Genomic DNA, 13,740 nt, shown 5'->3' with positions numbered 1-13,740 from the left:
ATCTATAGCAAACTTAAAACTAAGAAAGGAAGTCTATGTTCCCAGATCTCACTTAAGGAATACCAACAGTATGAAAGATCAAGCTGGTATCCTCTTTCCAAAATCTACCAGTTCTGTAGAAATGATTGCCCATGAGAATTACCTAGATGAACTCCAGGACACAGAAATCAAAAGAAAAATTATAAACCTCCTCAGAGAATTCAAGAATTTTAAAGAAAACACAAAGAATTAGTTCAATGAAATCAGGGAGAAAGAAAGAGTTTCAGGAGAATAAACATCTGAATGGTGCCCAAGAAAAATAAATAAATAAAAAGGCTTGTAGAAATGACAGGGCAATCCAGGACCTGAAAATGGAATTAAGTAAAGATGTAGAAACACTGGAGAGAACTCAAGCTGAAATGAAAATGGGATTGAAAACTAGAAGACTCAAAGGAAAGCCTACAAATAGGATGAATCAAGCAGAAGACAGATATCAAGTCTGGAAGATAAAATAGAGGATTGAAATCAAATAGAAAACAAACAGGAAAAAAATAAAAAAAAACACAGAAAAGGAACACAACAGGAAATATGGGGCACCATAAAAAAAACCCCTTTGAATAATAGGCACAACTGAGGGACAAAAATCCCAAGTCAATGGAATAGACCATATCTTCAACAAGCTTGTAGAAGAAAATGTCCCCAAACTAAGAAAAGGCACACCCACATGAATATAAGAAGTTCTCAGAGCACAGAATAGACAAGACCAGAAAGAAAATCCCCACAGCATGCCATTGTTAAAGCATTAAAGAACAAATAAAGTGTATTGAAAGCTACAAGAGAAAAAAATGCAAGTCACACATAAATGAAATCCATCAGAATACAGCCAATTTCTTTATGAAAACCTCGAAAGCCAAAAGAGTCTAGAGCAATGCATACCAAGTCCTAAAAACCAAAGACAACAATCCGAGGCTAATATATTATCAAAACTATCTGCCATGAATAAAAGAGAAAGGAAAACTTTCCATAATATAAACAGCCTATAAAAATGTATGATGAGTGAGCAGCCCGCAGCCAATAGTGTTAAGGTTTTCTTTATTGAGATTCACCAAGCGAGAGGGAGGGAGCTGAAACCAGCGCCTGCCCGTAGCTGGGGGAGCAGAAGAGAGAAGGGCCAGGGTCTCCACGTGCAGCCCTTAAGAACCTTCTTTTACATCACCCCCAACTTCCCTTCACCCCGCCCTCACGGGCGTGTCCTGGTACACCTGGCACACCTGTCCGGGTTGCCTGGGGCTGGGCTAGGGTGTCTCCCTACAAATGTATATCCAACAAGTCAAACCAGAAGAAAACACAGGAAGCATTATTTCAGGCTGAAGAGGATGAACATATGAGAGACAATGTGGAAAGGAATACAAAGCCATAATTGCTAAAACAAAAAATACTGCTGCGAATACAAACAAACACCACCATCAAAAATCAACATGATCACAACTAATACACACACATTTCAATAATAACTTGAAATGTCAATGACCTCAATTCTCCAATCAAAAGACACAGACTGACTGAATGGATGAAGAAACAAAACTCACCTATCTGCTGCCTATAAGAAACATATCTTAGTTTTAAAGACAGCCATTGCCTTTAAAGATGGGGTAAAGGACTGAACCAAAGTATTCCAATCAAATGGGACTGGGAAACAAGCAGGCATCACTATCCTAATACCTGACAAAATAGACTTCAAATGAAACCAATAAGAAGAGTTGAAGAGTACAGAAAGTTTATCCAAATCAATGGAATAGATAAGCAAGAAGACATTACTATTCTAAACATATATGCACCAAACTCATGAAGTGCCCATTCTCAGAAAAAAAAAAAAATCTACAACTGGAATTAAAGACGAGGATTAACATCAATCCATTAATAGTAGATGATTTCAATGTCCTACTTTCTCCAATACACATGTTACCTGGACAAAAAAAAAAAAGAAAAAAAAACCCCAGAAAAACATCAAAATTAATTGGCTTCATACATCAGAAGGACTTAACAGATATCTACAGCATATTCTATCCAAACACCAAAGAATTCTCACTCTCCCCAGCAGTACATGGAAGCTTTTATCAAACAGACTACAGACTACAAACTGGGACACAAAACAAATATTTACACATTCAAAAAGACTGAAATCACTACTTGTGTCCTATCTTTCCACAGTGCAATAATCTTAAAGTTGACAACAAAAATGGAAACAAAACCAAAACAAAACACCTCTAGTAAATACACAACCCCATGTATATTAAAACATTCATTATGAAACAATGAATGTGCCAAAGAAAAAACTAAAAAAAGAAATCAAAGTCTTTTCTGGAATGTAAACCTTGGGGACATCTTAAAAGCAGCCATACAAGGGAAATTTATAGCTCTAAGTGCCTACATTAGAAAAATCAGGGAGAGCACAAATAAATACCTTAATGGTGTAACAAAAAGAGATGGAAAAACAAGAACAAACAAAGTCCAAACCTAGTGCATTGCAAGAAATAATAAGAACCAGACCTGAAATTAATGAAAAAAAGCAATACAAAACAACCAACAAATCTAAGAGCTGGTTCTTTGAGAAGATAAACAAAACTGACAGACTCTTGGCCCAACTAACCAAAAAAGGAAGAGAAGACCCCAATTGACACTCAGAAACTAACATGGAAACATTACAATAGACACCAAAGAAATTCAGAATATTTTATATGTGAATATTTTAAAAACCTGTATTCCGTGAAGCTAGAAAATTATAAGAAATTATTTTCTACATTCATCAAAACCACCAAAATTAAATAAAAAAGAAGTCAACAACCTAAACAGGTCCTGAACAAATGAAGAGACTGAAATAGTTATAAAAAGCCTTCCACCTAAGAAAATTTCAGGCCAGACGTTGGTGGCACACGCCTTTAATCCCAGCATTCGGGAGGCAGAGGCAGGAGGATCTCTGTGAGTTTGAGACCAGCCTGGTCTCCAGCGCGAGTGCCAGGATAGGCTCCAAAGCTACACAGAGAAACCCTCAAAAAAACAAAATAAAAGAAAAGAGAGAGAGAGAGAGAGAGAGAGAGAGAGAGAGAGAGAGAGAGAGAGAGAGAGTGAACAAAAGGAAGATCACTTCCATGGGAACAGTAGAATATGTTTTAACATACACAGGTCAATAAATATAATGAACCCCATGTAAATGGACTTTTACAAAAATCACATGACCATCTCAAGAGATGCAGAAAAAGCCTTTGACAACATCCAGCATCCCTTAATCATAAAAGTCTTAGATAGTGTAGGGCTAGATGGAGCATACATAATAAAATCTACATATGAGAAAAACACACTCAGCATCATCCTAAATGGAGAAAAGTTTAAAGCAATTCAACTGCAATCAGGAATGAGACAGGAATGTGCACTATCCCACTCTTTTTCAATGTTCTTGAAGTTCTAGCTGGAACAATAAGGCAAGAGAAGGAAATTAAAGGGTTACAAAACAGAGAAAGAAGCCAAAGTATCCTTAATTGCAGATGATATGATACTATATGCTAGAGATCAGAATGATTCTACCAGAAATTTTCTAGAAACAATAAATAAATTCAGCAATGTGACAGGATACAGAATCACTTCGCACAAATTGATAGCTTTTCTATAAATCAACAACAAATACACAGAGATGGAGATTGTGGACACACAAACACACTGAATTTGCATTGGGCATATTTGTAATTGCAGTTTTGAAATCATTGGAGTGCAATGGAGTTCTAATTTCTAGAGGACACACACATACTGTCTTTGTTGTTCATATTCTTTTGGGGGGGTTGAGAATTAGATTTCTGGAGTTAGACCATTGTTAGTGTTTCTTGGTGTGGGTACCTGGCCTTGCCTTTGTTGAGTGAGTGTTTGGATCTTTATCTGCAATTACCACAACTTTTCCTGTTGCTGACCATCTGAATGATGCTTGCAGTTCAGTATTGAGGCTACTCTGTGCTGATGTGCAAATGGAATGTCAGAAGTTTTTCCATACCAGCTAGGTAAACACAGAACTTCTGGACTTAAGAGTAAACTTTCTTTAGGTTAGATTTTCACAGGTTTGTGGGAAATTCTTCACTTCTGCAGGTGGTCCTTGGAAAGCAGGGGTGGTTTCACAGTGGGAGTGGGAAGTACTCTGTGGGTCATGATGGAGGATACCACACCATCCTCAGGTGGAGATGAGCCAGGCAGAAGGCAGATTGGGGGTTTTATCCAATGTCAAGTGCAGGATATTGTGTACTCCCACAATGGGACGAGCCCTCTCACATCAATCACTAATTAAGAAAATGCCCCCACAGGCTTGCCTACAGCCTGATCTATTTATTTATTTGTTTGTCTATTATTTATTTGTTCTTTTGAATTTTATTTTACATTCCAATCACAGTTCTCCCTTCCACCCCTCCTCCCATACCCTCTCACCTATCCCCATCCAGCCCACCTCCAGTCCATTGCTCCTCACAGGTAAGGGCTCCCATGAGGAGTCAATGCCTACAGCCTGATCTTATGGAGCTATTGTCTCAATTGAGGGTCCCTCTTCTCTTTTACCAAGGTTACATAAGACTAGCCAGGATGTTCTCCAAAACAATATAACTTCTATCTTCATTATAAATACTTATCCTTTTATCCACAGATAAGTATAACTTTCATTTAAAAAGCTTCTTTTTGTAGCAGATGAGGCCATCACAAAAATCCACCACTGGTCAAAATGCAGAAAACTGTGGGGGTGCCTAGCCCCAACTGATACATCTTCAACACAACTCCTACAACGAAGATACTGGGAACATGATAGAAAAGGGGGCATAAAAATGTTTGGACCAGAAAGTCTGCTGTGAGATAACATATTCTTTATATGACAGGGAGACTGCACCCATGAAGTCTCAATAATAGGGTTGCCTAAACAAGACACACATAATAATATCACCGGTTGGCTTGATACCATGGATAGGGGAAGTCTCACAGGCCTCACCCTTACATAAGGAACTACAAGTAGTTAATTGATGCTAAGGGAGGGAAATTAGTTTTCTTCAGGGATGATACCTCTGGTAGACTATCCAATCTCAAGCAGTCCACCCTAAATACACATATAAAGGAACCCAGCAAGTTTATGTGTGCAACAATATATATACATATATATATATGTGTGTGTGTGTGTGTGTGTGTGTGTGTAACAATAATAAAGAATAGAGGCTATGTATTTGAGAAGTGGGGGCATGGGGGGATTTGGAGGGAGGAGAGGGAGGAAGAAAATACTGTGTCCATATATGAAATTTTCAAAAACTAAGAAAAACTGCTGTTATATTTTATAGTTTCACAAAGTGTCTATAGTTGTATCATATTTAAAAGCTATAGAGATGAGAAACTGTCTGTCAGAGGCTAAAAAGTCGAAGACTTAGAGCCCTGAGTGAAATATTGTTTACCTTTGTACTATATTAATTTTTTTGAGACAGGCTGTTAACTTGCTCTGTAGACCAGGCTGGTCTTGAACTCAGAGATCCTCCTGTCTCTGCCTCCCAAGTGCTAGGACTAAAGGTGTGCACCACCATCACCCAATTATACTATACTATATTAATTTGAAGGAATATCATGTTTAGGCGCTGTACCAACCAGTTTTAGATTGCTGAGCCCCAGTGAACAAGTCAAAAGAAATGTGGTGAGTCAGGGAGAAAAAAGTTCAGGAGCATCTCAGATAACTTTATCTTTTAAAAGTAAACACTTTTTGAAAATTTAAAATCAGCTTGGGGGCACAGAGTTCTGCCAGAGCAAGATAACAGAGGGTTTCTCACACACGTGGAGCTGTAAAGGAGTGGACCATAGCCAGCTTTGGTCATCCAGGGAGCCTTTCCAAGGAGCAGACTAGAGTCCTGGGACTGATTCCTCAGACCATTCAAAAGAAAACCTAATGTCCATAACAGAATGCACAGATGGGAACTTGGAACACTCCCAAATGAGATCACGATGAAGCATCTTTGTTTATAAGTTGATTTCTTACTCCCAAAGAAGGAACACTTCCAAATTAGAAAGGCCACAATATCAGAGTGGTGGCTTTGCTAGCATTTGGTTTCATAGATTTTTAATCCAATTGGGTTGTATATAAAAATGAAAAAGAAGATTAAACTCAACTAATAAATGCCTGCTATTTAGGTAAAAAAAAAAAGTAAAATAATTTTAAACCTGGAAATTGTAATATCTTATTATGGTGAATCCCAGAATATGATGAGCCAATAAAACTTACTTATGGTTTATGCTAGAATTGAAAAAAAAATAGCTGAATAACTAGGTAGTAAGTTTTGCCAAGTAAATTTGATGACTGAATTTGTTTCACAGAACTTACAATGAGAGGAGAGAACATTTACTTGAAGGTGTCCTGGGATCACCACAGCTGTTGCAACGCATGCCTACACACACGGGGGAGGGGCATGCAAACCTGTGTGCACACACAAACATACTCACATGTACCCCACAATAATAATAAATGAAATGGATTAGTATATGAGCCATCTGCTAAGAGAGACAGTATACATTTTTATAAACATGTTAACTAAAAGTTTCAGAATTGGTTACCAAGTTTCCACAGTGAGCTCCTAGGGGATGGAAAACCAGAGAAATAAGAACTAAAACCAGATGATTTCATCAACTGGGGGGGGGGACATCACACGAAAACTCCGTTCTGTTCAGCTCAGGGTTGCTCTAACCACCTCTTTGCTGCACACCTTGAAGAGATGAACTCTTAATTTCCCACCTCAAACTTGTCAACTTCTAAAGATGTGTGCACCAGCACTTCAGCAAAGCTACGTGTCTTATCTTCAATTACATTCACAACAGACTACCCCAAATGGCTAAACTCAGAACCTCCCTAACAACCTTTCTACTAACTATTACTTTTTGCACCTTTTAAATAAGTCAAACATTTTTACTTATTTTGTGTATATGTGGGCTCATGTGCTATACCATGTGTGTGGAATTCAGAGGAATTCACATTGCTCAGTTCTCTTCTCCCCTCATGGGAGTTCTGGGGATTGAACTTTCCACTTACATCCACAAACTGAAATCTACTTCAACCAAATAATTGGACAGCTCAAATTATAATAGTTTATATATCAAAGTTCAGTTTTTTTCTAAAAGTAAAAATAGCCACTACTCATGAAATTTTAACTACAAAATCAAACTGGGGGAAGAACAGAAGAGAGCAGGATGAGAGACACCATAACAGAGGGAGCCATTATAGGTTCGAGGAGAGATCTGGAACTAGGGAGATTTCCAGAGATCTACAAAGATGACAACAACTGACAATCTAAACAATAGTGAAGAGGCTACCCTAAATGCCCTTCCCCTATAATGAGACTGATGACTGCCTTATATGCTATCCTAGAGCCTTCATCCAGTGGCTGATGGAAGCAGAGGCAGACACCCACAGCTAAATACTGAAGTGAACTCTGGAACTCAATTGCAGAGAGAGAGGAGTGAAGAGCAAAGAGGACAAGACCGGGCTGGTGAAACCCACAGTAACTGCTGACCTGAACAAGGGGGAGCACATGGGTCCCAGACTGATGTCAGGGAGGCCAGCACCGGATTGAACCCTGAACGTGCATGTCAATGAGGAGGCCTCAGCACTCTATGGGGCCTCTGGTAGTAGATCAGTATCTATCCCTGGCTAAGAAGGGACTTTGGGAGCCCATCCCACATGGAGGGATGCTCTCTCAGACTGGACACATGGGGGAGGGCCTAGGCCCTGCCCAGGATGATATTACAGACTTTCGGGATCCCTCATGGAGGGCCTTACCTTCCCTGTGGAGCAGAGGGTGGATGGGGTGTGGAGATGGTGGGGATGTGGGGGAGGAGGGAAGGGAGAGGGAGAAGGGATTGACATGTGAAGCAGGTTTGTTTCCAATTTGAACTAATAAAAAATAATTTCTTGGGAAAAAGATTAAAAATCGTTTCAAATACACTAAACATCAAATAAAATATTTTATAGAGTACAATTAACTGTATATACAGGGGAAAGATATGATTGATCTAAATAAAATGTAACTTTGGTTAGTTTAAATTCCTGTTTCTCTACAAACTGTTTCAATGGGCTCTACAAACTCAACTACTTTCTATATCTTTCTAAAAAGAGTCAAGCAGGAATCTTTAATGTTTTCTCTGATAATAGTGTTTGTTTTTACTCCTCACATGGGTGTGACAATTTTGTTTTTTTAAAAAATTCAGTTGAAGCAAGCTCCAAAGCTACACAGAGAAAACCTGTCTCGAAAAACCAAAAAAAAAAAAAAAAAGTTACATCATCTTGACATTTTAATATATATGCATATGCATGTGATTGTACTTTGCTCATATTTGTATTAATTTCTTAACATAATTTGGGAAATATTTTTGTGTTCACCAAGAAATATAAATTGTAGCTATATTTTTATTTTAAAGAGATCTTTTGTTTACTGGTAGAAATATTTACATCAGTCATTGTCTTTATTACTTGAAGATATGTTTGAAATGCAGTCTCCCCCATTAGAATTTGCATTTTTATTTTCTTTGTTCTTAAATCAAATATCCTTTCTTTGTTTGCCAAGTGTATAAGAGAGTATGAAAATGAACTATTTTATCTAGGAAGTATGTCATGAATATAACATGAAATTTTAGATGGACTCAATTATTCACTGTTGTAATTGAGTCAAGATGGCATAAAATTAGTTTTCTGTGTCTTGTCAAAAAAATTCTTGTTTCTCTCTTCTGTCTTTACTTTGTGGGGCCATACTGTGTTCTTGGTTTTAACTTTGAGTATTATTATGTCACATGTACATGCTATGTTAGATACAGAAGAATGAAAACAAAGAAGAGAAGAAATAATCAGAATCACCATGGCTACATTATGTGGTATAACTCAGGGATTTCTTCCTTAATGCCTTAACTCTCTCTCTCTCTCCCTGTCTCTCTCTCCTTCTCTCACCTCTCTCCCTCCCTCCCTCTCTCTCTCTCTCTCTCTCTCTCTCTCTCTCTGTCTGTCTGTCTGTCTCTCTCTCTCTCTCTCTCTCTCTCTCTCTCTCTCATTCCCTTTCTCTTAATTTAGCCTTATCTATAAAAGATCTATAAAAGATCCTAGAAATGAGCCTTCCTAGTACAGTGGAACATAAAACAGTATTTGTGTCTTTTAACACAAAATGTGATTCTTGCCCAAAAGATGAGCTATGGCCTGAAATCTCCCTCCCAAAACACATCTGACTGACTTATAAATCTGCAATTGTGGAGAGCTTGGAGGTTGCACACCATGGGATATATTCTGCTTTCTTATCAGTCATAAATTGTTCATCTGTTTGGGTGAACATCCCTGACTATTAGATGAGATCCTTTTTGAAAGGTAACAGTAGACTTCAACCCAAAGGCTAAGTATGTTAGCAGATAGCATCTTGGTCTATAGCAGATATCAATTGGGTGGGGGTGTCCCTGACTCTTTTTCCTGCTCTTAGGACCCTTTTCCTCCTAGTGAGTTGTCTTGTCCATCCTTAATATGAGAGTTTTGCCTAGTCTTATTGTGCCTAGGCCTGTTCTTTTCTGAAGGGAAACAGGGAAGCAGTGGATCTGGAAGAGAGGAGAGATTGAGGGGGAGAACCTGGAGGAGGGGAGGGAGGAAGGCTGCAGTCAGGATGGGTTGCACGAGAAGAGAATAAATAAAAATACCTTAATTTATGATGTTCTCTTTTCTTTTACTATAAAAAGTCCACAAAATTGTGACCATGTTGGTATTTTAGGCCATGGCTACTTACATTTTGCTCCAGAATAAACTATTATTCCCTTTAAGGTAATTGCTCACTTTTGTGTCAATGCCAAAATTTCATATTTCACAAGACTAAGAGAGCCTCTGGTGCTTCTTTCTTCTTCCGCCTCTCTCCCTCCTTGCTTTTTTCCTCCTCCTCTCCCTCCTGTCTTTCTTCTCTTCCTCAACTTCTTCAACTGTGTTTCCCTTTGGCCTTGAATTTGAGATTGACTTTCCTCTGCTCCCCAAGTGCTGGGATTATACACCCTACTACAACCAGCTCAAAATTTGATTCCCCCCTGCTGTAGTCCCCCCTGCTGTAGCCATGGTGATAAAAACTAGGACCTTACATATGCTAAGCAAAGTACTCTACCACTAAGCTTTATTCCCTAACACTCAGACTTCTTCTAATTTGTTTTTTGCATTCCAATCCCAGTTCCACCTCCCTCCTCTCCTCCTGCTCCCCCAATTGCCTCCCTCCTCCCATCTGCTCCTTGCGGAGGGTAAGACCTCTCCTAGGAAGTCTACTAAGTCTGTCCCATCAACTTGTTGAGGCAGGACCAAGGCACCTCTCCACCCCCCATACCCTTGTGTCTAGGCTGAGCAAGGTATCTCTCCATGTAGAATGTGCTACACTAATTCAGTTTGTGCGTTAGAGTTAGATCTTGGACCCACTGCCAGTGGACTCATATATTGTCCCAGTCACACCATTGTCACCTATATAAAGGGAGTCTAGTTCTGTCTTATGCAGGTTCCCCATTTGTCAGACCTGAGTCAGTGATCTCTCTCACTAGCTCAGGTCAGCTGATTCTGTGGGTTTCCCCATCATGCTCTTGACTGCTTTGTTCATTATCGCTCCTTCCTCACTTTCGATTGTACTCCAGGAGCTTGGCCCAATGGTAAATTATGGATTTCTGCATCTGCTTCCATCTGTTTTGGGGAGAGGGTCCTAGCTTTTCTGGAGTTGTGGATTGTAGGCTGGGTGCCCTCAGACATTTTTAACACTGAGATGTCATACCTTAGATTGTAGAGCTCTTGTTCTTGCTTTATTTTTTCATGTTCTGCTTCTGAGAGCTTTTTATGTAGTCCAGTCACTTCATTTTCCATAATTCCGAGTTTTCCTTCAAGTGCTTTGCAGTGACTACTTTTAAATTGTATTAGCCTTTTATATGAATGAATTGTATCTTGGATTTTCAATAGACTATCAGAATCTGAATGGGGGGAAACCAATATGGAAATATAGATGAGTATGTTTTGCATATCAAAGACCGTATGTTGTCACATGCACTCATTTTTACGCTGAACAAATATAAAGCATATAAAGAGGCATGAAGCAGTTGAATGAGAAGAGACACTTTTGTGCCCACATAGCACAATAGGATAACTATGCCTAACATTAACTATTTCAAAATAGCCAGTAGGGAGAATTTTCAGTGTTCTGACAGCAAAGAAGTCACTAATTCTTGAGGTTATAGATATATAAAAGCAGTGTTTTGATAATTATACATTGTGCATGTATATTAAAATGCTATACTGAGCTCCATAAATATAAATAAAGATACTTTGCTATGTGTTAGTTAAAATAAAATGCCATTTTACAAGGAGAATATTATTTTATCATGATATCTGAAATACAGACAAAACTGATAAAATATAGAAGTATCCACACACATGAACACACATATATAGATATAGTGATGACAGATAGATAGATAGATAGATAGATAGATAGATAGATAGATAGAAAGCTAGATGGACTACACACACACACACATTGCACAAAGACATGGAAATTTTAATAACATGGAAATATAAAATGTTACTCAAGAAAATAAATGCAATCTGTTGCTTAGTAGTTTGAAGATCTGTTAAGATGTTAATGTTTGGCAGTCTAATGATCAGCAGGACCACAAAGTGGGTTTTTTTATTTTTAATTAAAATTGTCAATTATTTTTAATCAACAAGATGATTCTAAAATTCACATGAACATCAATAGCTGAGGATCTAAGGAATATTTTCAAAGACTTATATTTAATCCTTACCACTATACAAAAGCAAATGCAAATAAAATCAGCCAACCGAAAAACTACATGGAAATGCAAAAGATCTAGACTATAAATATTACCCTGAAAAAAACAGCAAGAACAGGGTTCATTTAAAATATAACAAACATATAGTGATCAAAACACTAATATAAAGAAAGCCAAATAAAACAGTGAAGAGCAACAGAACCTACAGGAACAGATTAAACACTTAAAAGGAAAAACAAATGACTTTGGAAGGACTCATTGAGAGCCCTGGGGAGAAAGAATAGACTTTCCAATATGTTGATCAAGAACAACAGGATATATATATATATATATATATATATATATATATGATATACACAGCCACAAAATGAACTTGGTATTAAAATAAACTCCAAATGGACCTCAAACTTCTAGACAAAGACTAGCCTCTATGATTTATTAGATATGACCCCAAATCAAAATCCATAACTGAACAAAACACAAACTGGATTTTATAAAAATTTTAATTCTTGCTCTTTCAAAATATCTTACAAAGTTTAAGGATGTAGTTCAATGTTGGAATGCTTGCCTGGAATGTGAGGGGCCCTGAGCTCATTCTCCAGTACAAAAGAAAAAAAACAGCACTAAGAAAGACACTATAAATAGAATACATAGACAATCCAAAAACTCGAGTGGGGACAGGTCTACCAAAAAGCACAGCTGATGAAGGAATGATATCAAGAACATATGCAACAAACCTATAATCAAACAAACAAGCAATCTGGATTTTTACTTAACAAAGGACTGGGGATGTTCCCAAAGAAAACATACAAATGAAAACAAACACATGGAGAAATGTTGAGCATTGTTATTGATTTGTGTTCTATGTAATTTGTGTTGTATGCATTAAAATCCATGGCAAAAATTAAAAACAGCTAACAATATCTATACTTGTAAAGGGAGGGAATGGAAGATGGTACAAACATGGAAACAGTTTTGTGATCTTTAAAGTGATTATAAAGGAAGCGTGGGAAAAATGTTCTTAAGTGGTGGATTTGTTACTATCTTGATATGGTGATTAAACATGTGTTTAACATATGTTAACACGTTTAGCAATGTGTCAAAACTTTTCCAATGATATACTTTGCACTAAGTCACTAAATATATAGGAAACAAAGAGCTCCATTACAAGAACATCTAAGACACAGGATGGACAGACAGACAAGCAGTATAATGAAATTAGAGCAATTGCTGGGTCTTAAGCAAAGAGTTGACATGATTGCATCTTAATCGTTAACAATCTATGATTAGGGTTGTGAAGTAGATCATGGTCTCAAGAATGGGTGAGTTTAGCAGAGAAACAATTCCAAAGCATTATAAGGTTTCCCAAATGGAGACAAAGATAACCTGATCCAATCATAGGAAACATTCAAGGGAGCGTGACATTAAAAACGCAGCATACCAATCACACTGAGGAAAACACAGTAGAAATAATAAAATGTCTGGCTAACTATGTATGATTCCCATCCTCCTTAAATTATATAGCATGCCTCTGCCATGCATTAAGACACAGCAGTGCTCTGGGGTGCAGTGCTAAGCAGTGTGTACAGCTACTGCTCTTCTGCACACAGTGGGCTTACCTTTGCATTCCAGGCTAAGATGTTCAATTAGCTTTAATACAGCTTCATAATTAGGGCAAGGAAACTTGCCAAATGAGGATATTTCAGATGACTGAGTTAAGTCATCAAAATCTTCCATAGCAGCTGGGTTTTCCATTTGACCTTTAAAATAAGTCATACCAATTCAATACAATCTTTTTACCCTATCGTATTAGTACAGAAGAGGCAAATGTCCATCCTTTTGTATAATTAGAATCACAGGGGTTTCTGAAAAGAATTGATGTTTTGACAGAAGGAAACTACCCATGAGACAATGTTTCTTAATCTCATTTTAAAAGTTAAA

General features: G+C 37.7%; 1 protein-coding gene across 1 annotated transcript in view; it reads right to left on the bottom strand.

Annotated features, from left to right (window-relative positions):
- Positions 1-13,536, bottom strand: part of LOC100772381 (ankyrin repeat domain-containing protein 26-like) — a 70,945-nt gene extending 57,409 nt beyond the window's left edge. The window contains exons 1-2 of the mRNA XM_027391883.1: positions 13,419-13,536; positions 10,788-10,980 (exon numbers count right to left, since the gene is read on the bottom strand). Of these exons, the coding sequence (XP_027247684.1) occupies positions 10,788-10,980; positions 13,419-13,536 (311 nt within the window). The remainder of the gene's footprint in view (positions 1-10,787; positions 10,981-13,418) is intronic.
- Positions 13,537-13,740: the final 204 nt, after the last annotated feature.

This window comes from Cricetulus griseus (assembly GCF_003668045.3).
Source record: "Cricetulus griseus strain 17A/GY chromosome 1 unlocalized genomic scaffold, alternate assembly CriGri-PICRH-1.0 chr1_0, whole genome shotgun sequence".
In the NCBI taxonomy this organism is placed as follows: Eukaryota; Metazoa; Chordata; class Mammalia; order Rodentia; family Cricetidae; genus Cricetulus; species Cricetulus griseus.
Note: the sequence above shows the minus strand (reverse complement) of the source record. Positions and strands in the feature narration are given on the sequence as shown.